Raw genomic sequence first — 26,658 nt, 5'->3', positions numbered from 1 at the left:
ATGTGTGCAGTGGGAGTATATAGGGGTGAATATTACATGTCCCTTGTAGTTGTATTATAGAATCAGAATATTGATGAGGAAGCTGAAACTCCAGCTTTACTCCCTGCATTAACTTGTTAAGGCTGCCAGAGCACAGAACCCTAGACTGGCTGTGACAAGTTCAGTTCAGTCGCTCAGTCCTGTCTGACTCTGCGACCCCGTGAATAGCGGTACACCAGGCCTCCCTATCCATCACCAACTCCCAGAGTCCACCCAAACCCATGTCCATTGTGCCAGTGATGCCATCCAACCATTCATCCTCTGTTGTCCCCTTCTGCTCCTGCCCTCAATCTCTCCCAGCATCAGGGTCTTTTCAAATGAGTCAGCTCTCCACATCAGGTGGCCAAAGTATTGGAGTTTCAGCTTCAACATCAGTCCCTCCAATGAACACCCAGGACTGATCTCCCTTAGGATGGACTGGTTGGATCTCCTTGAAGTCCAAGGGACTCTCAAGAGTCTTCTCCAACACCACAGTTCAAAAGCATCAATTCTTCGGCGCTCAGCTTTCTTTACAGTCCAACTCTCACATCCATACATGACTACTGGAAAAACCATAGCCTTGGCTAGATGGACCTTTGTTGACAAAGTGATGTCTCTGCTTTTTAATATGCTGTGTAGGTTGGTCATAACTTTTCTTCTAAGGAGTAAGCGTCTTTTAATTTCATGGCTGCAGTTCCATCTGCAGTGATTTTGGAGCCCCCAAAAATAAAGTCAGCCACTGTTTCCCCATCTATTTGCTGTGAAATGATGAGACTGGATGCCATGATCTTCATTTTCTGAATGTTGAGCTTTAAGCCAACTTTTTCACTCTCCTCTTCCACTTTCATCAAGAGGCTCTTTAGTTCTTCTTCACTTTCTGCCATAAGGGTGGTGTCATCTGCATATCTGAGGTTATTGATATTTCTCTCGGCAATCTTGATTCCAGCTTGTGCTTCCTCCAGCCCAGCATTTCTCATGATGTACTCTGCATAGAAGTTAAATAAGCAGGGTGACAATATACAGTCCTTGATGTACTCCTTTTCCTATTTGGAACCAGTCTGTTGTTCCATGCCCAGTTCTGACTGTTGCTTCCTGACCTGCATACCTGTTTCTCAAGAGGCAGGTCAGGTGGTCTGGTATTCCATCTCTTTCAGAATTTTCCACAGTTTATTATGATCCACATAGTCAAAGGCTTTGGCATAGTCAATAAAGCAGAAATAGATGTTTTTCTGGAACTCTCTTGCTTTTTCCATGATCCAGCAGATGTTGGCAGTTTGATCTGTGGTTCCTCTGCCTTTCCTAAAACCAGCTTGAACATCTGCAAGTTCACGGTTCATGTATTGCTAAAGCCTGGCTTGGAGAATTTTCAGCATTACTTCACTAGCATGTGAGATGAGTGCAATTGTGTGGTAGTTTGAGCATTCTTTGAGATTGCCTTTCTTTGGGATTGAAATGAAAACTGACCTTTTCCAGTCCTGTGGCCACTGCTGAGTTTTCCAAATTTGCTGACATATTGAGTGCAGCACTTTCACAGCATCGTCTTTTAGAATTTGAAATAGCTCAACTGGAATTCCATTACTTCCACCAGCTTTGTTTGTAGTGATGCTTCCTAAGGCCCACTTGACTTCACATTCCAGGATGTCCAGCTCTAGGTGAGTAGGAGTGATCACACCTTCGTGATTATCTGGGTCGTGAAGATCTTTTTTGTACAAGTCTTCTGTGTATTCTTGCCACCTCTTCTTAATATCTTCTGCTTCTGTTAGGTCCCTACCATTTCTGTCCTTTATTGAGCCCATCTTTGTGTGAAATGTTCCCTTGGTATCTCTAATTTTCTTGAAGAGATCTCTAGTCTTTCCCATTTTATTTTTTCCTCTATTTCTTTGCATTGATCGCTGAGGAAGGCTTTCTTATCTCTCCTTGCTGTTCTTTGGAACTCTGCATTCAAATGGATATATCTTTCCTTTTCTCCTTTGCTTTTCTCTTCTCTTCTCTTCACAGCTATTTGTAAGGCCTCCTCAGACAGCCATTTTTCTTTTTTGCATTTCTTTTTCTTGAGGAAGGTCTTACTCCCTGTCTCCTGTATGATGTCACAAACCTCCGTGCATAGTTCATCAGACACTCTGTCTATCAGATCTAGTCCCTTAAATCTATTTCTCACTTCCACTGTATAGTCATAAGGGATTTGATTTAGGTCATACCTGAATAGTCTAGTGGTTTTCCCCACTTTCTTCAATTTAAGTCTGAATTTGGCAATAAGGAGTTGATGATCTGAGCCACAGTCCGCTCCTGGTCTTGTTTTTGCTGACTGTATAGAGCTTCTCCATCTTTGGCTGCAAAGGATATAATCAGTCTGATTTCGGTGTTGACCATCTGGTGATGTCCATGTGTAGAGTCTTCTCCTGTGTTGTTGGAAGAGAGTGTTTGCTATGACCAGTCTGTTCTTTGGCAGAACTCTGTTAACCTTTGCCCTGCTTCATTCTGCATTCCAAGGCCAAATTTGCCTGTTACTCCAGGTGTTTCTTGACTTCCTACTGTTGCATTCTGGTCCCCTATAATGAAAAGGACATCTTTTTTGGATGTTAGTTCTAGCCGGTCTTGTGGGTCTTCATAGAACCGTTCAACTTCAGCTTCTTTAGCGTTTCTGGTCAGGACATAAACTTGGATTACCATGATGTTGAATGGTTTGCCTTGGAAACAAACAGATCATTCTGTCATTTTTGAGATTGCATCCAAGTACTGCATTTTGGACTCTTGTTTAGTATGATGGCTATTCCATTTCTTCTTAGGGATTCCTGCCCACAGTAGTAGAGTTAAATTCTAAGTTAAATTCAAATGACCATTCTATCTACTACTGTAGATGGACTACAGTCCATCTTAGTTTGCTGATTCCTAGAATGTTGATGTTCACTCTTGCCATCTCCTGTTTGACCACTTCCAATTTGCCTTGATTCATGGACCTAACATTCCAGGTTCCTATGCAATATTGCTCTTTACAGCAATAGACAACTAGCCAATCTGATCATACGGACCACAGCCTTGTCTAACTCAATGAAACTAAGCCATGCCGTGTGGGGGCCACCCAAGACGGATGGGTCATGGTGGAGAGGTCTGACAGAATGTGGTCCACTGGAGAAGGGAATGGCAAACCACTTCAGTATTCTTGGCTTGAGAACCCCATGAACAGTATGAAAAGGCAAAAAGATAGGACACTGAGAGATCAACTACCCAGGTCAGTAGGTGCCCAATATGCTACTGTGGAGATCAGTGGAGAAATAACTCCAGAAAGAATGAAGGGATGGAGCCAAAGCAAAACAACACCCGGTTGTGGCTGTGACACAGTACCACAGAAATTTGTTCTCTCACAATTCTAGAGGCTAGAAGTCCAAGATCAAGGTGTCAGCAAGGGTTGGATTCTTCTGAGGCCTCTCCTTGGTTTGTAAATGGCTGTGTTTACATGATCTTCCTTCTGTGTCCAAATTTCCTTTTATAAGGGCGTCACTCAGAGTAGGATCTACCTTATTTTAACTTAATACCATTTTAACTTATAAAACAGCATTTAGAGACCTTATAACTGATCCCTAAATACAGTTATGTTCTGAGGTGTTGGGGTTTATGATTTGAACTCATGAACTTTGGGAGGACACTGTGAAGCCCATAGCACTCTCTGAAATCCTCGCGTTACTCACTGTGGCCACACCAAACTGCTTAGTGAATGCTACGCTCCTTGCATGCCTTTGCACACTTCTGTCTACGATACTTTTCTCTGTATAATTTCTTTCCTTGGGTAGTGAACAAGAGTAAGCCAAGTTCATTCTCCTCTACCCACTGGTAATACCTTCTTCATTCTTATAACCTTATTACATATTAAAATTCTTTGTTTGAACAGTTTCTTTTTCTAATGTGATGGTAAACATGCATTAAATGTTTGTTGGATAGGTGTTTAGGTAGTGAGGTTAAAGCTAGATCAAGAGATAGGTCTAATTAATATTAGGTGTTACGCAGTGAGTACTATAAAAGTAGTGCACATGATGGGACTTCCCTGATGGTGATGGTCTAGTGATTAAGGGGGCACAGGTTTAATCCCTGGTCAGCAAGCTAAGATCCCACATGCCACATGGCACAGCAAAAAAAAAATAGTGCCATTGAGGTAAATGCTATAGAAGTATAGTGGAAGAGTCAGATTATACGTGTGATCAAAAATAATGTGATCAAATCAACAGGCAGAAAGAAGCAACATGTGTTTAGGCATATTGTTGTTCAGTCACTCAGCCATGTCCAATTCTTTGCAACCCCATGGACTGCAGCACGCCAGGCTTCCTTGTCCTTTACCATCTCCTGGAGCTTGCTCAAACTCAGGTCCGTTGAGTCAGTGATGCCATCCAGCCATCTCATCCTCTGTCATCCCCTTCTGCCTTCAATCTTTCCCAGCATCAGGGTCTTTTCCAGTGAGTCAGTTCTTCACATCAGGTGGCCAGAGTATTGGAGCTTTAGCTTCAGTATCAGTCCTTCTAGTGAACATTCAGGGTTGATTTCCTTTAGGGTTGACTGTTGGATCTTGCAGTCCAAAGGACTCTTACGAGTCTTCTCCAACACCACAATTCAAAAGCATCAATTCTTTGGCACTTAGCCTTCTTTATGGTCCAGCTCTCACATCCATACATGACTACTGGGAAAACAATAGCTCTGACTATAGCACCTTTGTTGGGAAAGCAGTGTCTCTCTTTAGTCTGCCATCTAGTTTTGTCATGGCTTTTCTTCCAAGGAGCAAGCATCTTTTAATTTCATGGCTGCAGTCACCATCTGCAGCGATTTTGGAGCCCAAGAAAATAAAATCTGTCACTGTTTCCATTGTTTCCCATCTCTTTGCCATGAAGTGATGGGACTGGATGCCATGATCTTCGTTTTTTGAATGTTGAGTTTGAATCCAGCCTTTTCACTCTCCTCTTTCACTTTCATCAAGAGGCTCTTTAGTTCCTCTTTCTGCCATAAGGGTGGTGTCATCTGCATGTCTGAGGTTATTGATATTTCTCCTGACAATCTTGATTCTGGCTTGTGCTTCATTCAGCCTGGCATTTCGCATGATGTACTCTGCATATAAGTTAAATAAGCCGGATGACAATATACAGCCTTGACGTACTTCTTTCCCAATTTTGAACCACTTTGTTGTTCCATGGCTGGTTCTAACTGTTGCTCCTTGACCTGCATCCAGGTTTCTCAGGAGGCAGGTAAGGTGGTCTGGTATTCCCCTCTCTTAAGAATTTCCACAGTTTGTTATGATCCACACAGTAAAAAGCTTTACCGTAGTCAATGAAGCAGAAATAGGTGTTTTTATGGAATTCTCTTGCTTTTTCTATGATTCAGAGGATGTTGGCAATTTGATCTCTGGTTCCTCTGCCTTTTGTAAATCCAGCTTGAACATCTGGCTTGGTTCACATACTGTTGAAGCCTAGCTTGGAGAATTTTGAGCATTACCTTGCTAGCGTGAGAAATGAGTGCAGTTGTGCACTCATAGGCATATATTTATGCTTGTTTAGGCATAGTATTACTTTTTGGTTGGAATGTAGCATATTTTAAGGGATGACATGACATGAAGCTAGAAAGGTTTTATATACACACACACACACACACACACACACACTATTACTGATGTTTTCAATTACCACAAACTAGAAGGAAATGGCAACCCACTCCAGTGTTCTTGCCTGGAGAATCCCAGGGACAGGGGAGCCTGGTGGGCTGCCGTCTGTGGGGTCACACAGAGTCGGACACAACTGAAGTGACTTAGCAGCAGCAGCAGCAGCAGTGTCTTAACACAGATGTATTGCCTTACAGTTCTTGAGGTCAAAAGTCCAAAATGGGTCTCACTGGACTAAAATTAGGATATTGGTAGGATTGTGTTCTTTCTTGAGACTAGAGTAGAATCCGCTTTCTTGCCTTTTTCAGCTTCTCTTAGATACTGCTGCCCTCCTTCCTTAGCCTGTGGCCCACTTGTGTCTGCAAACTGATCCTCAAATTCATATGGAAATGCAAGGGACTCAGAATAGGCAAAATGATTTTGAAAATGATCAAAGTAGAAAGACTCAAGCCTCCTAATTTCAGAACTTATGAAACTATGGTAATCAAGACAGTGTGGCATTAGCATAAGGGTGGTTTTGGAAGTAATTGCAGGCTCCCCTCCTTTCTAGAGCCCCCTTTCTGGTCTGAGTTATTCTAAACTGTCAACTCTAGGCTTTTAAGAACTTGTTAAACATTTAGCTGATATCTTCTTGCCCACTTGTTTGGTGGCCACTTCTTCTCATGATCTACCAGAGGGAAAAAAGTTTAGGTATTCTCTGTCTCTGGGGGGAACATGTCATCCTGTGGATTTCAGTTTCCTTGCATACTCAGTCAGCTCTATGCTAAACTCAAGAAAAGCCATGATATGTATAGATTGTTTGCTCTTTCCCCATTGTTATGGTGTGAGGGATATTTTCTTCCTGCTTTCTGTATCCTAAGCAGGGTGGAAATAACATGGTACTTGGCCTGTAATAGATTCAGGCAAGAATACTGGAGTGGGTTGCCATGCCCTCCTCTAGGAGATCTTCCCAACCCAGGGATCAAACCCAGGTCTCCTGCACTGTAGGTGGATTCTTTACTGTCTGAGCCCCCAGGGAAGCCCAGTAGATTCAACACCTCATTAAAATTTGTTTAAATTGGGTTGAATTCATACTTAGATGCTAAGTAGTGTGCTAAGTATTTACTGCATCATCTCATTTAGTCTGCACCCCCTACTCGTAAGGTGTTGGTGCCATTATTATATCCTTTTTTTAAGATGTAAAACTGAAGCTTAGTGGAGAAAAACAACTAGAGACACAGCAATAGATAAACATTTTCATCGATTTTACCTAAATCACCTTTTTCCTTTCCTGCCTCCCAAATAAAATTTTTAAATCCATTTTTCACTTCTCTGAGGAAAGGAGATGCATCCTCGGCATTGCAGATTCTTATTTTCTCATTTGATGGGAAAGGAGGCACCGTATGAAAGAAAGAATGCTTGAAGGCCCCTAGTTGGACTTGTGATTAACAGAACACTCTGTTGAGCCGGAAGGTTCTGGGTGTTGAGCACCAGTGTCTAGGTGAATGGCAAATGACTGTCATGGTTGCTTTGCTGCCACCTTTCATTTTTCCCTTTCCATTCTCCTGCTTCCAGTGTGAAATAGTAAACAGCATTCAGCTTTTAATCACAGAGTAAAATTTTAAGTGTTCTTCATCACGGTTGCTTTATCAGCCTGTGTGGGAACCCCTTTAGGTAGCCCTAACGCTGGGGAACTGTAATTACCTGTGCCATTTAACGTTTGTCATAACAACCTTCTTTGTAAGCTACCATCAACAATAGGTAGACTGGCAAAGTGTTTTAATTTGTAAACATTTTGTTTTGTTTTTGCTCACTTTCAAAAACGAAACTATTGGTCTGCTCAATAAGCTCAAGTAAAACGTTATTAATTCATCTCTTGAACTATTTTCTGCAATTCAGTTTCTAAGATGTGTTGTTTCTAACTCACTGCATTAATCATTCTACATTTTCTCACACCTTATTGATAGATGCAAGCTAAGTTTCATTCATTGCTTATCTTTTCTGGAATTTCAGCACTTTTTCAAATATTCCACATGTGTAATATAAACTGGGTGATATGACTGTGTTTGGAACAGAGACAAATGGTAAAGGTTAAGAAATAGGAACATGGAGATAAAAGGGAGAATTGTTTATATATGGGAGGATATTTTATAATGCTCTGGCTTGGTATAACAGTCACATGTATGCTTCCTCCTTTCTAGTTATCAGGGAATATGAAGAACAAAGAAAGTATCCAAGAACCTAGATTTGATTATTACAACCATGAAGTTCCTGATATTGACCTCAGTGATTGTGAATTCCCACATGTCATTGAAATTTATGACTTCCCCCAAGAATTTCGTACTGAAGATCTCCTACGGATTTTCTGCACTTATCAGTAAGTATTTGCAATTGATGAGGGCTGTTAGGAAAGGTGGGATGAAATTTTCTTAAAATGTCTTCTGAAAAATCACCTCTTTTGCTTTCCTATTCCCTGTCATTTACTTTAGCATCAAGTTTCTTTATTGTGTTTTCCAAGCCCATTGGAAATCTGTATCAAACCAGTCTTCTTCTAAGTTCCTTTAAAAAAATGCTAAAGTCTTTCTAGATCCCAGTTTAGCATTTAAGAAGACTATCATCAATAATGACATTTGAGTCTGTCTCCACGGTGCATTTAGTCCATTTATATTTATCGTAATTATTGATATATTTGGATGTATTGCCTGCCATCTTTTTGTGTGTGTTTACTTGTCCCATCTTTTTCTCTTCTATCTTGCCTTCTTTTGGATTGATGAGGTATTTTTTTCTCACTCCATATTTTTGGGGAATGATGCTGTTTCTGTTATTTGGTGATTACTTTAGAAATTATAAAATGCATGCTTAATTTACCAGTGACTAAGGTTAATACTTTTACACTGTTTCTAAACACCTGAAGGGTTTTAAACTCCATTCCCCAATTCCATTCCAGTGTCTCCCCGACCTCCAGCTGATATACTACTGAGATTTAGTAGTTTGCGTCTTTTTGATTTAGTTTTTTTCTTTTTAAACTCCATTTGATGTTACATTTTTTTATATAGTCAGTATTCAGATTCATCTGCTTTCTGTATTCTTTTTGTGTCTCATACCTTTCATTTGAAATCTTTTTCCTCCTGCATGGAACAGGTTCTTTAGAATTTAATTAATAACAGTCTGCTGGTAACACACTCAGTTGGTTTTTGTTGTCATTGTCGCTCTTGTTTCTTAATGGCTTTATTTCAACTTCATTCTTGAAAGGCATTTTTGCTGGGTATAGAATCCTAGGTTGACAATTATTTTTCTCAGGGACTTGAAGCTTTTATTCTGCTTTCTCCTGGCTTTCTTAGGGCAGGCTGAGAAGCCCACTGCATGTCTGACTGTTGGTTCTGAGTGTAATCTGTCTGTTCTCTTGGGGTGCTCTTAATGTTCTCTGTCTTTGGTATTGCACATTTTCAGTATGAGGTGACTTTGTGTTTCTTTTGTTATCATTATTGAGATTATTTGGGCTTCCTAAATAGTTTCATTGGTTTTGGAGAACTCCAGACATTATTTCTTCAAATGTTGCCTCTGTACTAGTCTCTTTTATATTCTCTGTGATGCTGCCAGTTGAAAGTAGATTAGACCTCCTAACTTAATCCTCATGTTATCTCTATCGTATTTTCCATTTCTTTGTCTCCTTTATAGGCTGAGTAATTTCTTTAGTTCTGATCTCTTCAGCTGTGGTTAATTTGCTTTTAAACTTATCCATTGAATTTTCAAATGTCATTTTATGTTTCTTATTTTTCAAAGTTCTCTAATTTTCAAATCTGCATTTTTTCCATTTTCAAGATTTAAAAAGTTTCTTTTTAAGTATAGTGAACCTAGACCGTCTATGGTCTATGTCTAGTTATTCCTTTACCTGAGGTCCTTTTAATTCTGTTTTTATAAATTCTCACTCATAGTGCCTTGCCTTTTTTTTTTTTTTTTTTTTGGAGGTTTATTTATTTATTTATTTAAACTGTAAAGCTGGCCATTTCCTCTGGAATTTTATTTATGAGAATTGAGGTCTGCAATATAAGAAGAGACTATCTCCTGAGAAGATATGTGTTTTCTTCTGCCAGGCACCAAGGGTCCTAACAGTCCAAAAGGCTGTAAATTAAATTACTGATTTGAGGTTATTCTGACCACTGAGATACAGTAGAGGATGATAAAATGTGACTGTTACATCGCAACTGGTTTATTTTAAGAGCGCATATGAATGGCCACCTCCTTGCCGTTCTTCAGTGTGGTGGTGGTGGTTCAGTCACTCGGTTGTGTCTGAAATGTCCATTTACTTGCCAGTCTTTGATGTGGTAGTGGTTGTTCAGTTACTCAGTTGTGGCTGACTCTTTGCAACCCCATGGACTGCTACAGCACACCAGACTTCCTTGTCCTTCACTATCTCCTGGAGTTTGCTCGAACTCATGTCCATTAAGTTTGATGTGGTGCCAAGGCCTTTTTTTGTTTATTTTAAAATTACTAGTCTGTTGATAGAAGAGTTCTTAATGTCACCCTGATATCACCTACAACTTCCAGCAACAACTAATATCCATTGAAAGTCACCTGAGTGCAAATTCCTTATAGAATAAAATGTTTTTCTCTCTTTTAAAATAATTTTTTTTTTGGCTGCACCACATAGCTTGCAGGGTCTGAGTGCAGGGCCTTAGTTCCTTGACCAGGGATTGAACCCAGGTCACAGCAGTGAAAGTGCTGAGTCCTTACCACTGGACCACCAGGGAATTCCCCATCCCCTTGCCCCTTTTTAAAAAAACTTCTGCCGAAACACAATTGATGATAGTTTTTTGGAGTTTTTTAGTGACTTTATCTTTCTCAAGTCTTTCAAAGCATTAAGTTTTTATAGACATAACTCTTATGTTTCATACTCATAGTTAATTGTTTTAATTTAATTTAATAAAATATGTCATAAACATAAAACTGATGTAAATGGGTTTGAGAATAGTTGCACTACCTTTTATATATGTATATGCTTCATACATACATAGAGTCAGAAGTATACTTCTGTATCTTTAGCTTATAAGGAAACATAAGCTTTGGGAAGAAAAGAAATAATCCCCAAAGTAAGTTATTAAGAAAAACATTTTTCAGGATCTTCAAGAAAGTCATTACCAAGAAGGGATTATGCTTTAATGCTGTAATCCTGCCATTAACAATAAACCAGGTCTATTGTCTGATACACAGATTTAAACTTAAAATTCAGTTCATGTACATCTTGAATTAGGGTATAGCTCTCAACTCTTCCTTTAGGGTCAGATGGTAAGTATTTTCCTGCCATCATTGTACATAAATAGCCATAAACCAGAGGTAAATAAATGAGCATGACTGTATTCCTTGAAATTCTGTGTACAAAAACAAGAACCCTGTTTTTCTGTAAAGTTTTAGAACAGGCAAAACTAGCAGCTAGGTACCTCACTTATCAGTTATGTAACTAAAAGAAAGGAGCAGTGACTGGATCCTGGAGGACAGTTAACAGTCTGCCATAGACCTTACTCTAAACATGTAGTATGGGTCAATCAGTCTAATTCATTACAGTTACGATAAGACCCAGTATCAGGTCTGTACCAGGTGAAGTGCATCGTAGATTTTAAAAAGCAGTTGGTGAGATTAAATCCAAAATTAGAACTACCTGAAGTTGTCACTAATCATGATTTTTAAAACCAAGGATTAATTTTGTTGATGTCTGGAATTTTCTGAACATTTCAGTTTCAGTTCAGTCACTCAGTCGTGTCCGACTCTTTGCAACCCCATGAATCACAGCACGCCAGGCCTCCCTGTTCATCACCAACTCCCAGAGTTCACTCAGACTCAAGTCCATCGAGTCTGTGTTGCCATCCAGCCATCTCATTCTGGGTCGTCCCCTTCTCCTCCTGCCCCCAATCCCTCCCAGCATCAGAGTCTTTTCCAATGAGTCAACTCTTCGCATGAGGTGGCCAAAGTACTGGAGCTTCAGCTTTAGCATCATTCCTTCCAAAGAAATCCTAGGCTTGATCTCCTTCAGAATGGACTGGTTGGATCTCCTTGCAGTCCAAGGCACTCTCAAGAGTCTTCTCCAACACCACAGTTCAAATGCATCAATTCTTAGGCGCTCAGCCTTCTTCACATTCCAACTCTCACATCCATACATGACCACAGGAAAAACCATAGCCTTGACTAGACAGACCTTAGTCGGCAAAGTAATGTTTCTGCTTTGAATATGCTATCTAGGTTGGTCACAACTTTCCTTCCAAGGAGTAAGCATCTTTTAATTTCATGGCTGCAGTCAACATCTGCGGTGATTTCGGAGCCCAAAACAATAAAGCCTGACACTGTTTCCACTGTTTCCCCATCTATTTCCTATGAAGTGATGGGACCGGATGCCATGATCTTCGTTTTCTGAATGTTGAGCTTTAAGCCAACTTTTTCACTCTCCTCTTTCACTTTCATCAAGAGGATTTTTAGCTTCTCTTCACTTGCTGTCATAAGGGTGGTGTCATCTGCATATCTGAGGTGATTGATATTTCTCCTGGCAATCTTGATTCCAGCTTGTGCTTCTTCCAGCCCAGCGTTTCTCATGATGTATTCTGCATATAAGTTAAATAAGCAGGGTGACAATATACAGCCTTGACGTACTCCTTTTCCTATTTGGAACCAGTATGTTGTTCCATGTCCAGTTCTAACTGTTGCTTCCTGACCTGCAGTTAACTGTCAAGAATTATTAACTTCCTTTTGCTCTATTTCTTCCTAATTTTACCTGTAAGACCATTTTTTCTATTAAACCCAAAAATATTTTCAAAAGGGGTAAAGCATTTTAAAGGGTTATAAAATTCTGAAGTCTAAAAGGCCCTCTAGAGCCCATCTAAGTTTTTTACCATCTTTTGTCAACTATTGTATAATATAGACTTCTACTGTGGAACTTTCTCGTAGTCTTCAACTCCTGCGGTCATTTTATGCCGTGGTTGAACTTAATTTTACATCAGGAAATTGTCTAACTAACCTTCAAAGCGTCTTTATTCCTTTTTCCTTCAAAGGAAATTTTTTCTTGACTAATTGTTAAAGGGAAAAGATACTTTAGCAGTTGTCTTTTTTTTGTTCTTTATAGTGCTTTATTTTAAAAAAAGAGAGAAAAGGTCACGGTGCAAAAGCCAGTGAGTCAAACACCAGAGTCAACTTCATATTTTGATCACATCTTCATTAATATTAATCATCTTCCTGATGAATATTGTTACTAATAAAAAATAATGGGCACCATTGATTTATTAAATGTCCACTAAGTGCTCAGCATCGTGCCCTTTGCCTTGTCATGGATTATCTCATTTCCATTTTCATAGCAACTCTGTTAGGAAGGAATTCAACCCATTTTTTTTTTACAGATGAGCAAACTTGGCTTACAGAGAGATTAAACTAGCCCATGGCCTCAAGGTGGCAGAACCTGAATTTTACTTTTTTACTTCCCTTCTACAACTGGAAAGAAAGAATAGGTCAGCCTCCCTGATTATAGATGTCTCTTTTTTCTCTTATTTGATTGATTTTGTTTTGAATGACCCATCTCCCTGTCCCTCTCTGTCTCTTGTCTCTGCCTTTGAGCCTATATTTACATTAAATCCAAGTGACCTTCCCTACCTACCTCCTCCTCCTCTGATTCTTCTTATGCTTCCTTTCTCCAGTCCCTAAAAGCATCTCTTGTAAATAGTGTGATAAATACTTTGCCTCCCCAGGGAACACGTGTGGATTAATTAGTTGATGTCTATAAAATGGCTGACAAGGTAAAACCCTCCCAGGTAGTTCTTTATGATGGTGTTATTGCTTCTAATGGCTTCTGCTCTCCAGGCGCTTTGTGTGTCATTATCCCCACTCCACCCATGCACTTGTTGAGTGTTTCTCTCATCATGGAATGCCTTACGAGATACTATTTGAAAGATGTTTTTTAAAAGTGAGTTTTATTTTAAGGAATAAAATTCTTTTATTTTGTTGCAGAAAGAAAGGATTTGATATTAAATGGGTGGACGATACACATGCCCTAGGAGTATTCTCCAGTCCGATTACAGGTATTCACCCAGTGGAGTTCACTGTGTTTATTGTCCATTTTCTCCTGCTGCTTTTCCTTATTTGCTTTCTGTTCCAGCCACCTGGCATTTTATTCAGTCACTATAGATAAATGACAGGTAGAGGTTTTTGAGGCAAGTTACTTTGGTACCCATGTGCTCCCCGCCTCTCCCTTTTTACCTTAATCCAGTGGTATTTGGGGAGATAGTCAGCTTTTCAAGGTTATTTGTTGCATAACTGTCAGTTATGATAGTGCATAAACAGGTAGAGATTTAAGAAGCCAGTATGAATAAATGTTAATATGTTTGTGATTCTGCCCCCAGCCCCACTGACAGATGAATTTGCAGTAGCCCTTTAACCTGTCCAGTGATCATTTGTAATACATACTTTTCAAGTGTATGATTTGGCCTCTTCATTGGCATCAGGATAGATCTGATGCAGAGACTTTCAGGCAAAGTAGAGATGATTCCTGTCCAATGTATCTAAAATAAGGGTCTGCAAACTTATTCTATAAAGAGCCATATAGTGGATATTTCAGGATATAAGGTTTCTGTTGTTACCTAACTCTGCTGTTGAGGAAAGACAGCATCCCTCAACAAATGAACGAACATGGCTCTGTTGCGGTAAAACTTTTTACAAAAACGGGGCGGTTGGCTAGATTGGGTCACAAAGCCATAGTTTACTAATCCCCATTTTAAAATAACCACTGCCGAGTTGTTCCTTATGGATTTTCTAGAGCTTACCATTTCTTTTGCCCATGATGAGAAAATAAAGCACAACATCTAGGAAATACTTTCTAAGAACTAGCCTTAACTATATATATATTTTGCATCACTCATCTTCATGTCTTCTACTTCTTTATATATATTTATTCTCTTCACAGCTCGTGATGCTCTTGGTAGTAAACATACCATGGTGAAGATCCGGCCCTTGTCACAGGCCACAAGAGCAGCCAAGGCCAAAGCTAGAGCTTATGCTGGTAAGCCTGTAATCTCAGGAGCTTTTTCTTACTGATGGTCGTGTTCTCGTTTTTTTTTTTCCCAGCACTTGTATAGCATCCAGAGTTCTAAAGACATACACTTTTATTTTTAGTGTAAAAAGAAATATTTTTAAGGAAAAAGGAAAAGAGAAAAGGCTCTGTTGGAAATATAGCATTGGAGAAGCCACTTGGAGAGAGTGGGAGATGCGAGCTGCAGGCGCTGCAGTCACCATTTTCTGACGACAGCCTTGTCCAGTTTACCTCTGTGGTTAGCAGTTCGATAGAGTCACTGTAGGAAATTGTGTTAATACAGATAATGAAGGCAGGGTTGTTTGTGCTTTGCCGTGTTAATTTCCTCTGATCTTCATCTATCAGGCTTGTATTAATTACTGCTGATGCAGCCCTTGTTAGTCTATTTTGTATGTTAATTACTGAGTTAAATCACTTGGAGCTAGAATGCTTTCTCTTCCTTACTCCCTTCTGCTCCCTCCTTTTCTCCCATTCAGAGTTTCTGCAGCCAGCAAAGGAGCGTCCTGAGACTTCAGCAGCCCTAGCCAGAAGGCTAGTCATCAGTGCCCTTGGGGTTCGAAGTAAGCAGAGCAAAACTGAACGGGAAGCAGAGCTTAAGAAACTGCGAGAAGCCCGAGGTGAGTTGAAGCTGATGGCATTCTTCTTTAGTTCCTTTAGAGCTCACTATAAAGCATGTGTTTAAAAAAAAAAATGAAGGTCATTCCATATTGTCATTTCCATTTCCTAGAAGCCTCCCACATATATTGACATTGTTTTCATGACTTATATTTAGGAGGAAGACCTGTTGGAATATGTCTTGCCTGTTCCACACACCAGGGTATCCTAATCCATGCTCCTTTGTTGTTTTTCAAAAGATGGATTCAGTCTTTCTAGCTCATCCATGGCTGTTTCTATAGTTCTTGCTCCTGACTCAGAAAAATTTTCCTATGAAGACATAGTAATCTCCCAGGCAGAAAACAGTATTTGCTGTGGTTTTCCTGGGCCATGATTGCCATGATTTTATCAAATGGTTTAGATCTTAGAAGATAAATTAAGGAAAAGCCAGCAATTGACATTGGTGATGATAACTCTAGGATGTAATTTTTTTCTTTAAAGATAGTCCTGAGTGGCTCCATTAGAGCACATCTAGATTAGCCTAATCTTATTATTTTCCAGTACTTAAGAGTTCTCAGAAAATATTTCAACTGATCCACAAGCAGGGTTTTTCTTTCTGTATAGTTTGTAGTTGAGGTTAAATGTTTCTCTCCTCTTGATAGGCTATTGAATTCTATGTAAAGGCTTGGGACTCCCATTGCACTTAAGTACTTTTTATCAAACTTCAGACTATAAACAGTCTGATTGCCTTAGTCCACGATCTGTGGAATCTGAAGGCAGTTTATTCTGAAAGTTCCACTTACTGAAAAGTAGCTTCATTTTTCCATTAAACGAATTGAAGTTTCAAACTCCTTGTTTATTGCCAGTCTAACAAGGCCATTAATACTTCCTGTCCACTCTGCTTTGGTGATAGCAGGCAGCTTGCAGACTCTCAGCTGCACTGGCCAGATAACCAGTGACAGAGTGTGTCATGGCAGGTGCTAGGGTTTCAGAGTTGAACCAGCTAATTTTTGGAAACCTTAATGATTATAATGAGGCAGGTCTGATTTTTCCCATGCTTTCTTGACTCAAAGGCTTCCTTTAGATTACAGAAACAGGGGATGATCCCTCTGGTTTTTATATGAGACACTGTCAGAACTAGATTAAAGTGGAATGTGCAGTGTCCTTAACCCTTTACTAATTGGTTATCTCTGAGGAAAATGATTTCTGTCATAACCACAGTCATCTCAGAAAGTAGCGGGTAATAACTGTGGTATGTATAAAAGGAGATGTGATTCTTTTTGCAGTGTATCATGCTTCCCTATGAGTGTAATGTCACCTATATTTCGACAGGTACTGCAACAATAGTTTTGTGTGGGTATCGCCTGAGTACCCCACTGTTTCTCTGTAGGGCCATCATCATACAGGCGCACTTGAATTTATTTTAAGTGCCCAGCTATACAAAGGACATTTCAGTGATGCAGTTAAAAATGAGGCTTTTGGCTAAGTGGGTACCCTGGTACATACGTTTTTAAAGAAGCCTTTTAGTTGTGAATAGAGGCCCACTGTGATAAATTTCTCCTATCCATTGATGCTAAAACTATACAGGTTATAGAGGACTCTTCCTTTATTGTGTCTCAGAGCTCTCTCATTCTTTATATCTGAGAAAATGCCTATGGAAAATTCCAATATAGCCTTCTGGCTGCTTAGGCATTAAGCATGTACTCTAATAACTGCCTGCATGGAACCTAAAACTGCTCACGTAAAAGTTTGTTTTTTTTTTTTCTGTAAAAATGAAAAGTACTGTTTAGATATTAAATAGAACAGATATTTTTGTTCCAAATTTTCCACTGGAGGGAAGGGGGTCGGTACAGCACAAGAAATAACATCATAGACTATGGAGTCAGACTGCTTGGGTCTGTATCTAAGCTCTGCCATTTACTGGCTGTGGCTGTGGCACCTTGGGCAAATTACTTACTCTCCGGAGGCCTCTGTTTCCTCACCCATAAAATGGAAATCAAGTGAGATAATCCACAAAAGGTACTTAGTCATTTTCAAAACCCGTAGGAACGCTCTCCTTCCTGTTTCTCTAGGCCTGTAATAGGTACATGGTAGGTACCGGCCCATGATAGATAAATGTTAGCTGCTGCTGTTTTTAGTAATAGTAGCAATATCATTTTATGGTGAGTCCAGCACAGATTCCAGTGCATATTTTTTTCTTGTCATTAATTTTTTTGTTTTAAGTTGCCTCTGATACTCTTAGCAGCTACATTTGGCATTGCCCCTGTGCAAGGCGTTGTGCTCCCTAATTAGGAAGACTAGAGAGAGAGCAGGACTTTGTTCCTCTCTTTAAGACCTACAATCTGGTCGAGATATCTGCCTTGAGTAAGAAAGAAAATATGAACCTGACATTTTAAGCAGTTGTTTCTTCTCTTTACTTCCGAAGATTTTAAGATTAAAAGCCATGAAAAGGTTTTTGCAATTAAAAGGATTGAAGGAAGTTCCTGGCAGTATAACATGTTATGCTAACTCTTGATGGGAATGATATTATCTCCATTTTAGAGAGGTAAAGTATCAATAACTGGCCTAAGGTTACCCAACTGGTAAATTGAGAGGTGGTATTGGAACCTAGGCCTCTCTAATGTTCCTTCTACAACACTGTATTCCCTTTTGAAGGAGTTTTGGGGGGTAATTAACATTTTTTTTCCCCAATAAAAAAAAATTTAAGGTCTTCAGAAAATAGAATATGACAGGCTTCTTTTTAGTTATCCGTTCCAGTGGTTAAGAGCTTTTACTATCAGAAAATTCTTCCTTAGGTCTAACTGAAATCTATACAATAGTTTAAAAGTTTTTTCTTAGGTATTTACTGGAAATCAGAAGCATCTGGACACCATTCTGTTCTAACAGCTTTTAACTATAAAGATCAAGGGCAGATCATTTAGGAATGAGAGGATCTGGACTATTAATAGAGTTTTTGCCATTAACTAGCTATGTAGCTGTGGGCAGGTCTCTTATACCTCCCTGTGCCCCAGTTTCTAACACAGTGAAAGCAATGCTTGACTCAGCTAACCTTGGAGAATTCTTTGAGCAACATAAGTTAACATATATAAAAATGTTTAGAAAGGTGCTTTATGTATTTAGAATACTATTGTTTGTGACTCTTGGGAAGTTGATATTCATTATAATAATACATGCCGGTAATGACAGATACATACTATGTGCCATTGCTCCCCATTCATTATCCATGACAGACAGTGCTCATCAGTCATGACACTCTTTGTTGACTTTTGACTTGACCATTTTCCAGTCAGTCAGAATTAGTATGATATCAAAATCTGTGTGCCGTCCTGATATAGGTACTTTTATTATTAATACTAGGGCTTCCCAGGTGGTGGTGCAGTGGTAAAGACTCAGCCTGCTGGTGCAGCAGACACAAGAGATGAGGGTTCGGTCTCTGGGTTGGGAAGATCCCCTGGAGCAGGAAATGACACCCTGCTCCAGTATTCTTGCCTGAAAACTTCCACGGACAGAGACACCAGCGGGCTGCAGTCCATGGGGTTGCAAAGAGTCAGACATGACTGAGTGCATGTGTGTGTGCACGTGCCTGTGCATGTGTGTGCACACACACGTGCGCACACGCGCATTCATGAGACTATGGAAAAAAATCTCATAGCCTCTCTTTTTCCCACTTCAAGAGTTCTGCTGTCTGGCACAGTGCTTAGTTTGTAAAGAGATACTCAGCTACATATTCATTAACATGAATGACATTGTGTTACTTTAGTTTTTCTTCATTAAGTCTTATTTCACTCATGATTCTGCTCTGAACCCTTTCAAGTCCTCTATGATTTTCTTTATAAAACCCAAAGTTAAACATTGCGTATGGAACCTTTCTAATTAATGAATTTGGAATTTGGGATTTTGAAGTATAAATACTTTCCTGATAACTTCCTCTACCTTATTTTGGTCTTCTTACCATTTTATTGAGGAGTCTTTGTCTTAATCCTTAAAAAAAGAGATTAAGAAAGTAATCTTGGATAAGGGAATGGCAAACCACTTCAGTATTCTTGCCTTGAGAACCCCATGAACAATATGAAAAGACAAAAAGTTAGGACAATGAAAGATGAACTCCCCAGGTCAGCAGGTGCCCAATATGCTACTGGAGATCAGTAGAAAAATAACTCCAGAAAGAATGAAGAGATGGAGCCAAAGCAAAAACAGCATCCAGTTGTGGATGTGGTGATGGAAGTTAAGTCTGATGGTCTAAAGAGCAATATTGCATAGAAACCTGGAATGTTAGGTCCATGAATCAAGGTAAATTGGAAGTGGTCAGACAGGAGATGGCAAGAGTGAACATCGACATTTTAGGAACTGGTGAACTAAAATGGACTGCAATGAGTGAATTTAACTCAAAAGACCATTATATCTACTTCTGTGGGCAAGAATCCCTTAGAAGAAACGGAGTAGCCATCATAGTCAACAAGAGAGTCTGAAATGCAGTACTTGGATGCAGTCTCAAAAACGACAGAATGATCTCTGTCAGTAATCTTTTATCATTGACAGTAAGTGATAAGACCACATTTTAAAGTCCAAAGTCAGGAATATATGTAAAATTTCCCCATGTTCCACTTGTCAGAACACTTAATTCCCATCTAAAGTTGGAATCAGAGTTCTCAGAATAAGCTACTCTCATTTTAAAAGCCGGCTATAATTTTGTTTCATAACTGTGTGTCATTTTACTCTTGGGGGAGGATGATTAATTGGCTGGTTCTGAAAGGCCATCTTTTGGGGCACAGGCCTGAGAGGCAGAGTAAGTAAACAATAATTTGATCCCTTAGTTTGATTAATGAAATCACTAAGAACTTAAAAGTAAAATCATCTCTGTAGGAGACCTAGTCAGCTGTAATAAAAATCTAATCACAATCACTGCCTTCTGAAATCCTTTTTAGGAATTCCGTTACTCTGCCTTCAAGGACAGCACTGCATTGCTGACTCATAGGCTAGGTCTTACGGCATTTTCTTGGTGTCCTTTCTCCCTCTGTGTAAAGTTGCCTTCATTTCCTGTCTTTTTCTTTGGGATGCAGTGTTTACCCATATTTTTGGTGTCACCTGCCTTTTAATAAACTTATATCTGTGGCCCTGATCAGAGATGAAAATGTTTACAGACTGACTGACCGGTTTACCGATTATTGCCAAGTAAATAGCCTGTGTATACTTAATGTATTGATAACCATTCCACTCTCTAGAGTTAAATGCCCACTTAACATTTATGTGAGGTAGACTCCATTTCCCCTATATTAATGGTCATATACACACATGGTAAGCCTGAAATCTAAAACTTGCTAAAATACAGAGGTTTTTTATATCAGCCCCCCTTGATCTACCAGGTCTGTCAATCCATAAAAGAAGGCAATTAGATTAGTTTGACTAGACTTGTATTTCAAGTCTTCATGTTGATTTTTACTCTGTAAAAATTACAAGCAGATTTTGTGATGATTTTTCATTGTTTTCTTAGGTGTAGGAGTAAATTTTGAAGGTTTTAATTTCCATCTCTTTTCTTTATTGTTTTAAACATGACACCAGACTGGCCCCTTTTTCATCTTCAGCACTTTCTATTTCCTCAGTGAGAACTCAACTCATTTAATATAATTGTTTCTGCCAGTTTATTTGTTATACTGAGAAATAAAAGTCTTCAAGGCTTGAGGTTAATCATTTCATACTAATATTCTCTTCTTATTTGGTTCCATGCCCTCATGGCTGCTGTTGGGCTTTCTCTTAGTTTACTTTTTTAATTAGTAGAGTTAAAGTTAATAGGAGCTTTTTTAAAAAAATGCAGTCTATCAGCTATTATCTCTTTTCTTTAGTAAAAGGCAACATGTTTATTCTTTACTTTTCTGATCATATTTTTTTTCCCCACATATTTTCCTTTTCTGTGTAAATATTTTCAGATCTTGTCTTCAGATGTCAGGGTACTGGAAAGTATTCTGATTTAAGAACTAAGGACCTGGGTTCCAGCTTCAGGTTTTCACTGATTATATAACCTTAGGCAAGTCACTTGACTCCCCCAAGCTTCCATTTCTTCTTTAAAATGAAGAAAATATATTTAGGTCTTATCCTACCCTGTATTTATGTATTCTGAATGTTCATGTTCTGTATTCCTAAATTTATGCCTCACATTTTCACTGTTTCTTTGTGCTTCTCAATTTGTCTCCCTATTCTTGCTGATTTTATCATATGGTTTACCACCAGAATTTCCTCTTATATTTACATATATTTGGTAATACAGATGTACAGTCTTTTGTTAGAAAGTGTTAGGATAGGAAATGTTTCAGAAATCTAAACTATTCTAATTTTAGAAAGATAATATGTTTATCTTAATATCTGTTTCCTAACACCAAAATCGAATCCATTAGCATTAATATTTCTATAACAGACTGACTAGTCACATTAAATGGCATATAAAGGCTATAAAGCAGCCTCATGACCTTTCAGGTCATAGTATAGTTAAAGGAATTTTGGCCCCAAGCTTTTTAAAAAACAATTTTTTTTCAGTGCTACTTTGATTTTTAAATTGTGAATTATGGGCCAAAATTATGTTTTTCTACTGCTCCTGGATTTCCTTTCTTATAACACCCCACATTGCCTTTCTGGTTTACCTCTCTGAGCTTATTAAAATATCTAAGTTCTAATAATTCACTTGTCTGGTTTCTTCACTTTCTCTTAGAACCCAGACCAGTTTTTGTTTTTGTCCAAGGTTGCCTTTGCCTTTAGATCCTCTCCTAACTTTTCCCTGTTTTTAAGGATCAGAACCAGCATCGGCCAGTTATCCTTAGTACTGTCTCCCTGGAGAACCCCTACCCAGTTTAAGCCTGCCTTCAAGCTGAGTCTAGGACTCTGAATTCAAACTAGCCTTCAGTTGGGAAGTTGCTTACCCCCATTTTTTGCCTCTTGTAACTTTGCTGCTATTTTCAGATAATGCCACAAGAGGGTGCCCAGATAGCAGCAAATTTCTCTTTCTCACATTTCCAAGTGCCAGTCAGCTTCCTTATCAAGTTCTTTGCCTTTAAAGTTGAGTCAAATATAATAATTTTTGTAAAGTATTCTGTTAATTTGGAAAGATAACATCAAAATAGCAACTATTGATATTAACTCTAAACTCACTTTGATTTCTGTAATTCCCCTTGGTTCATGACTTGCAAAATCTTTTACAGACATTATCTGAAATAATTGCCCTTGGAAGGAAGCACTTAGGCTTAATTATCTACATTTTATAGTGTCAGGATCAATGACTGACTAGCCATGAAATTAGAACTGGTATTGTGGCGCCTAGTGAAGCGCTTGGGTCACCAAACCGTGTATGGGATGTACTGTCTCGGGTCTTGGTGAAAGTGTTAAATGGAAACCGAGCTTCTGTGTTAAAATTTGAAGATGGTTTGCCCAGATGTGTGCATTTTTTTGTTTTTAGAAGTAGTTTTTATTTTCCCTTCATTATATGTGGTCTTTTCTCCATGTTGGAATTGACATTCCAAAAGATTCCTGGCTCCTGAAAGTACTCTGAAAATATTAAAATTTGATTTTCCTGTGAAGTATTTTTTTCGTAGGACTGTAGTAAAGAGATATTACTAAAGCCCAGTGGCTACTATTTCCATTTGAGCAAAAAGGTAGAAGAAAAATATTAAAACATATTCTTGATCCCTTTTGAAATATTTATAAAGATCAGTCAGTCAGTCAGTTCAGTTGCTCAGTCATGTCCGACTCTGCAACCCCATGAACCGCAGCACACCAGGCCTCCCTGTCCATCACCAACTCCCAGAGTTCACCCAAACCCATGTCCATCGGGTTGGTGATGCCATTCAACCATCTCATCCTCTGTCGTCCCCTTCTGCTCCTGCCCTCAATCTTTCCCAGCATCAGGGTTTTTTCCAGTGAGTCAGCTCTTTGCATCAGGTGGCCAAAGGACTGGAGTTTCAGCTTCAACATCAGTCCTTCCAGTGAACACCCAGGACTGATCTCCTTTAGGATGGACTTGTTGGATCTCCTTGTAGTCCAGGGGACTCGCAAGAGTCTTCTCCAACACCACAGTTCAAAAGCATCAATTCTTCGGCGCTCAGCTTTCTTATATAGTCCAACTCTCACATCCATACATGACCACTGGGAAAACCATAGCCTTGACTAGACAGACTTTTGTTGGCAAAGTAATGTCTCTGCTTTTCAATGTGCTATCTAGGTTGGTTATAACTTTCCTTCCAAGGAGCAAGCGTCTTTTAATTTCATGGCTGCAGTCACCATCTGCAGTGATTTTGGAGCCCCCAAAAATAAAGTCTGCCCCGTTTCCACTATTTCTCCATCTATTTCCCATGAAGTGATGGGATCAGATGCCATGATCTTCGTTTTCTGAATGTTGAGCTTTAAGCCGACTTTTTCACTCTCCTCTTTCACTTTCTTCAAGAGGCTTTTTACTTCCTCTTCACTTTCTGCCGTAAGGGTGGTGTCATCTGCATACCTGAGAGAGAGAGAGTGTGTCGCTCAGTCGTGTCCGACTCTTTGCGATCCCATGGACTGTAGCCTATCAGGCTCCTCCGTCTATGGGATTTTCCAGGCAAGAGTGCTGGAGCGGATTGCTATTTACTTCTCCAGGGGATCTTGCCAACCCAGGAATTGAACCTGGGTCTCCCGCATTGCAGGCAGACGCTTTACTGTCTGAGCCACCAGGGAAGCCCAAGGGTGGTGTCATCTGCATATCTGAGGTGATTGATATTTCTCCCGGCAATCTTGAGTCCAGCTTGTGCTTCCTCCAGCCCAGCGTTTCTCATGATGTACTCTGCATAGAAGTTGAATAAGCAGGGTGACAATATACAGCCCTTGATGTACTCCTTTTCCTATTTGGAACCAGTCTGTTGTTCCATGTCCAGTTCTAACTGTTGCTTCTTGACCTGCATACAGGTTTCTCAAGAGGCAGGTCAGATGGTCTTGTATTCCATCTCTTTCAGAATTTTCCACAGTTTATTAAAGATCAGTAGACTGGGAATAATGGCCAGTTTCACTGAAGCACTAATGCAGTTGAGAAAGAGAACTAAAATAAATAACCTTAATAGCAAGATAAGAATCTAGATCCTCCTTGGTTCTGACTTCTATTCCATACTCTTTTAATTTCTGTTAGCCCAGCCCTTTCTCTTTTTGTTGTATAGTAATGCTAACACTGTTTCAACTTACAAAGCACTTGGAAAGTTAAAAATATTAACTCTTGGAATCAGGTAAGAGAAAACCAGGGAATCCACCCATTTCATGATTAAAATTTGCCTTGTAATTCAAATTAAGGGAAAGCTACTGGTGATGTGAAGTTATACTACTATTTTTAACGCTGCTTTTATTTACAGAGAGAAAACGATTGGAAGCCAAGCAACGGGAAGCCATCTGGGAAGGCAGAGACCAGTCTGCAGTTTGAACATCACTTGATGAAAGGGATAATTCCAGGAATTCAGAAAGTACTTCCAGTTTTCAGAGGATTTTTCCAGACCTCTGTGTACATGCAGATGTGCGTGTTAATGAAAGAAAGAGATAAAGCGATCAAGACAAGGGCTGACTGGGTGTAAGAAGAAGATCAACTCCTGTTTGTCTTCACTCCTACGTGCAGTTCTTTGGAATCGCCTTACCGTGTTGGACGTGACAGGAAGCCATCAGCTTGGGAGAAACTTGGAGGATGTGGCTTCCGAGAATCCTCTGGACAGGGCAAGCCATGCTTCCAAGATGTTTTAAGTGAAAGCAAAACAGAGGATTCAGACCTGTGACGATGGAGATTTAGGCCCTGCAAAGGGAGGGTGTTCTTAGTACCTCACAAAGCTGAGACCAGCAATATTGTGGGGGGCAGATGAGGCAGGTGGGGGACAGAGGGGAGGGAGCCGCTAGTACAAAGAAGTGGACTGGTATCTGGTGTAGTCGGTATTCACAGAATCTACACTGCCGGCTCCAGAACCCCAGAGCGGGTGAACTGCAGCAGGTGTAGGCATTTGGACCCCAGATCTTGTACTAAGCCGAGTGCCTGGAGCTGCTCCGGCTGCATGGCAGCCAGGGGCTTGCCAGCGTCATTCCTCATAGGAAGCTAGTCTTGGGAGCTGGGTGCCAGTTCCAGTTTAAACAGCACTATCATGTTATAAGAGGGAGACATTAAAGCCCATTTTGTGATATACATCACTCAGCTGTTGGTCGGTTTTGTCATTCCCACAGAGAAATGGGAGAGCAATTCTCCCCTTATTTTCACCCCTGTAATGCTGTGTAGGGGATTCGGTGGGCCTGTTGGTTTAACTGAACCCTGCTGAGTAGACTGCTGATCATCTGGTGCCCGAGAGTACACTACAAAAATACTCCCCTGGGATTGGTTTAGGGCAGCTTCTCTCCCCTTCGTGTCCTCTTCACACATCCCCACCCCACTCTCTTGCCTTTGCCATTTCGTCCAGTCTGACATCCTGCAGAAGCCATCTGGCACACAGTGTGTTTCTGGTATGGTCTTCTCTGCCCATGCCAGAGGCATTTGGCAAGCCACACCAGACCGTCCATTGCAGTGAAGAGCAGCCAGAATCAAACACACACCTCTGGGCACTGAGAGATTTCCTAAAAGACACGGACAAGTCAGAGCTGTCAGCTCAGGCTGTATCCTTCTTATATCTGCATTCTCAGTGTTTTGGGAAAGTAGTTCTACACTGAAGAGATGGTAGTGCTAGACGCCAAGATGCTGAGGTAGCAAGAAACAGTGTCTCATTGTGCTTCCAATGAGGGCAGCAGCCTCATTTTTGTATGATTCAGTGCCCATGACAATGATGGATTATTAGCATTGCCTCGAAGATGGTGGAGCGGAGCTCTGTGCAAACGTTCCTCAAATGACACTGGCCTTGGGGTCTCGATCCTGCTGCTATTCCCGTCTCCGAGCCCTCGTACAGTTGCTCAGCATTGTTTTCCTCTGTTCTGAAACTGTCCCTTGTTCACATTCAGTACCTCCATTCCAAGTTTGGGGGAGTCATTAAGTCCTTCTCCTGACCCTCTGCCCCAGAACTGCTTAGGCCAGGCCCCTCTCTTTGGTGTGGCCATACAGCTTGAGCTTTCTGTCTTCAGAGAACAGAGGCAGGTCTATTTGACCACTGTGGCTGCACTTGAAAGAAGATGCAGGAAACTAGCCAGGTTTCAGACTGAGACAGTGTGCCTCTAAGGTATACCTTTGCTCTGTTTTGATTCTTCAAGGTTGAGAGTGACCTTGGATGGTAAAAAAAAAAAAAAAAGCGATCATTCCTATCACTTGCCTTTGAGGTGCTTCCCCCAGCATTTTGGCTTTTAGGGCATTGTTACTGGTAACGTATAGTCCCATATTTATTACTCAGTTTTCTTACAAAACTCATAATTTCAA

The 26,658-nt window shown here is 40.0% G+C and overlaps 1 protein-coding gene and 1 non-coding gene across 5 annotated transcripts in view; one reads left to right on the top strand and one right to left on the bottom strand.

Moving 5' to 3' along the window:
• R3HCC1L (R3H domain and coiled-coil containing 1 like) overlaps positions 1-25,454 on the top strand; it is a 67,653-nt gene extending 42,199 nt beyond the window's left edge. For all 4 annotated transcript variants that reach the window (XM_018041558.1, XM_005698308.3, XM_018041559.1 and 1 more), the window contains 5 exons: positions 7,834-8,009; positions 13,616-13,686; positions 14,568-14,663; positions 15,170-15,310; positions 24,641-25,454. In XM_018041558.1, the coding sequence (XP_017897047.1) occupies positions 7,834-8,009; positions 13,616-13,686; positions 14,568-14,663; positions 15,170-15,310; positions 24,641-24,708 (552 nt within the window). In that variant the 3' untranslated portion in view covers positions 24,709-25,454. The remainder of the gene's footprint in view (positions 1-7,833; positions 8,010-13,615; positions 13,687-14,567; positions 14,664-15,169; positions 15,311-24,640) is intronic.
• TRNAE-UUC lies at positions 10,312-10,383 on the bottom strand. Its single transcript has one exon. It is a non-coding gene; the product is annotated as a tRNA-Glu (tRNA).

Source organism: Capra hircus, chromosome 26 (assembly GCF_001704415.2).
Source record: "Capra hircus breed San Clemente chromosome 26, ASM170441v1, whole genome shotgun sequence".
Taxonomy (NCBI): Eukaryota; Metazoa; Chordata; class Mammalia; order Artiodactyla; family Bovidae; genus Capra; species Capra hircus.
The sequence above is the reverse complement of the archived record's forward strand: the minus strand, read 5'-3'. Positions and strand labels throughout refer to the sequence as shown.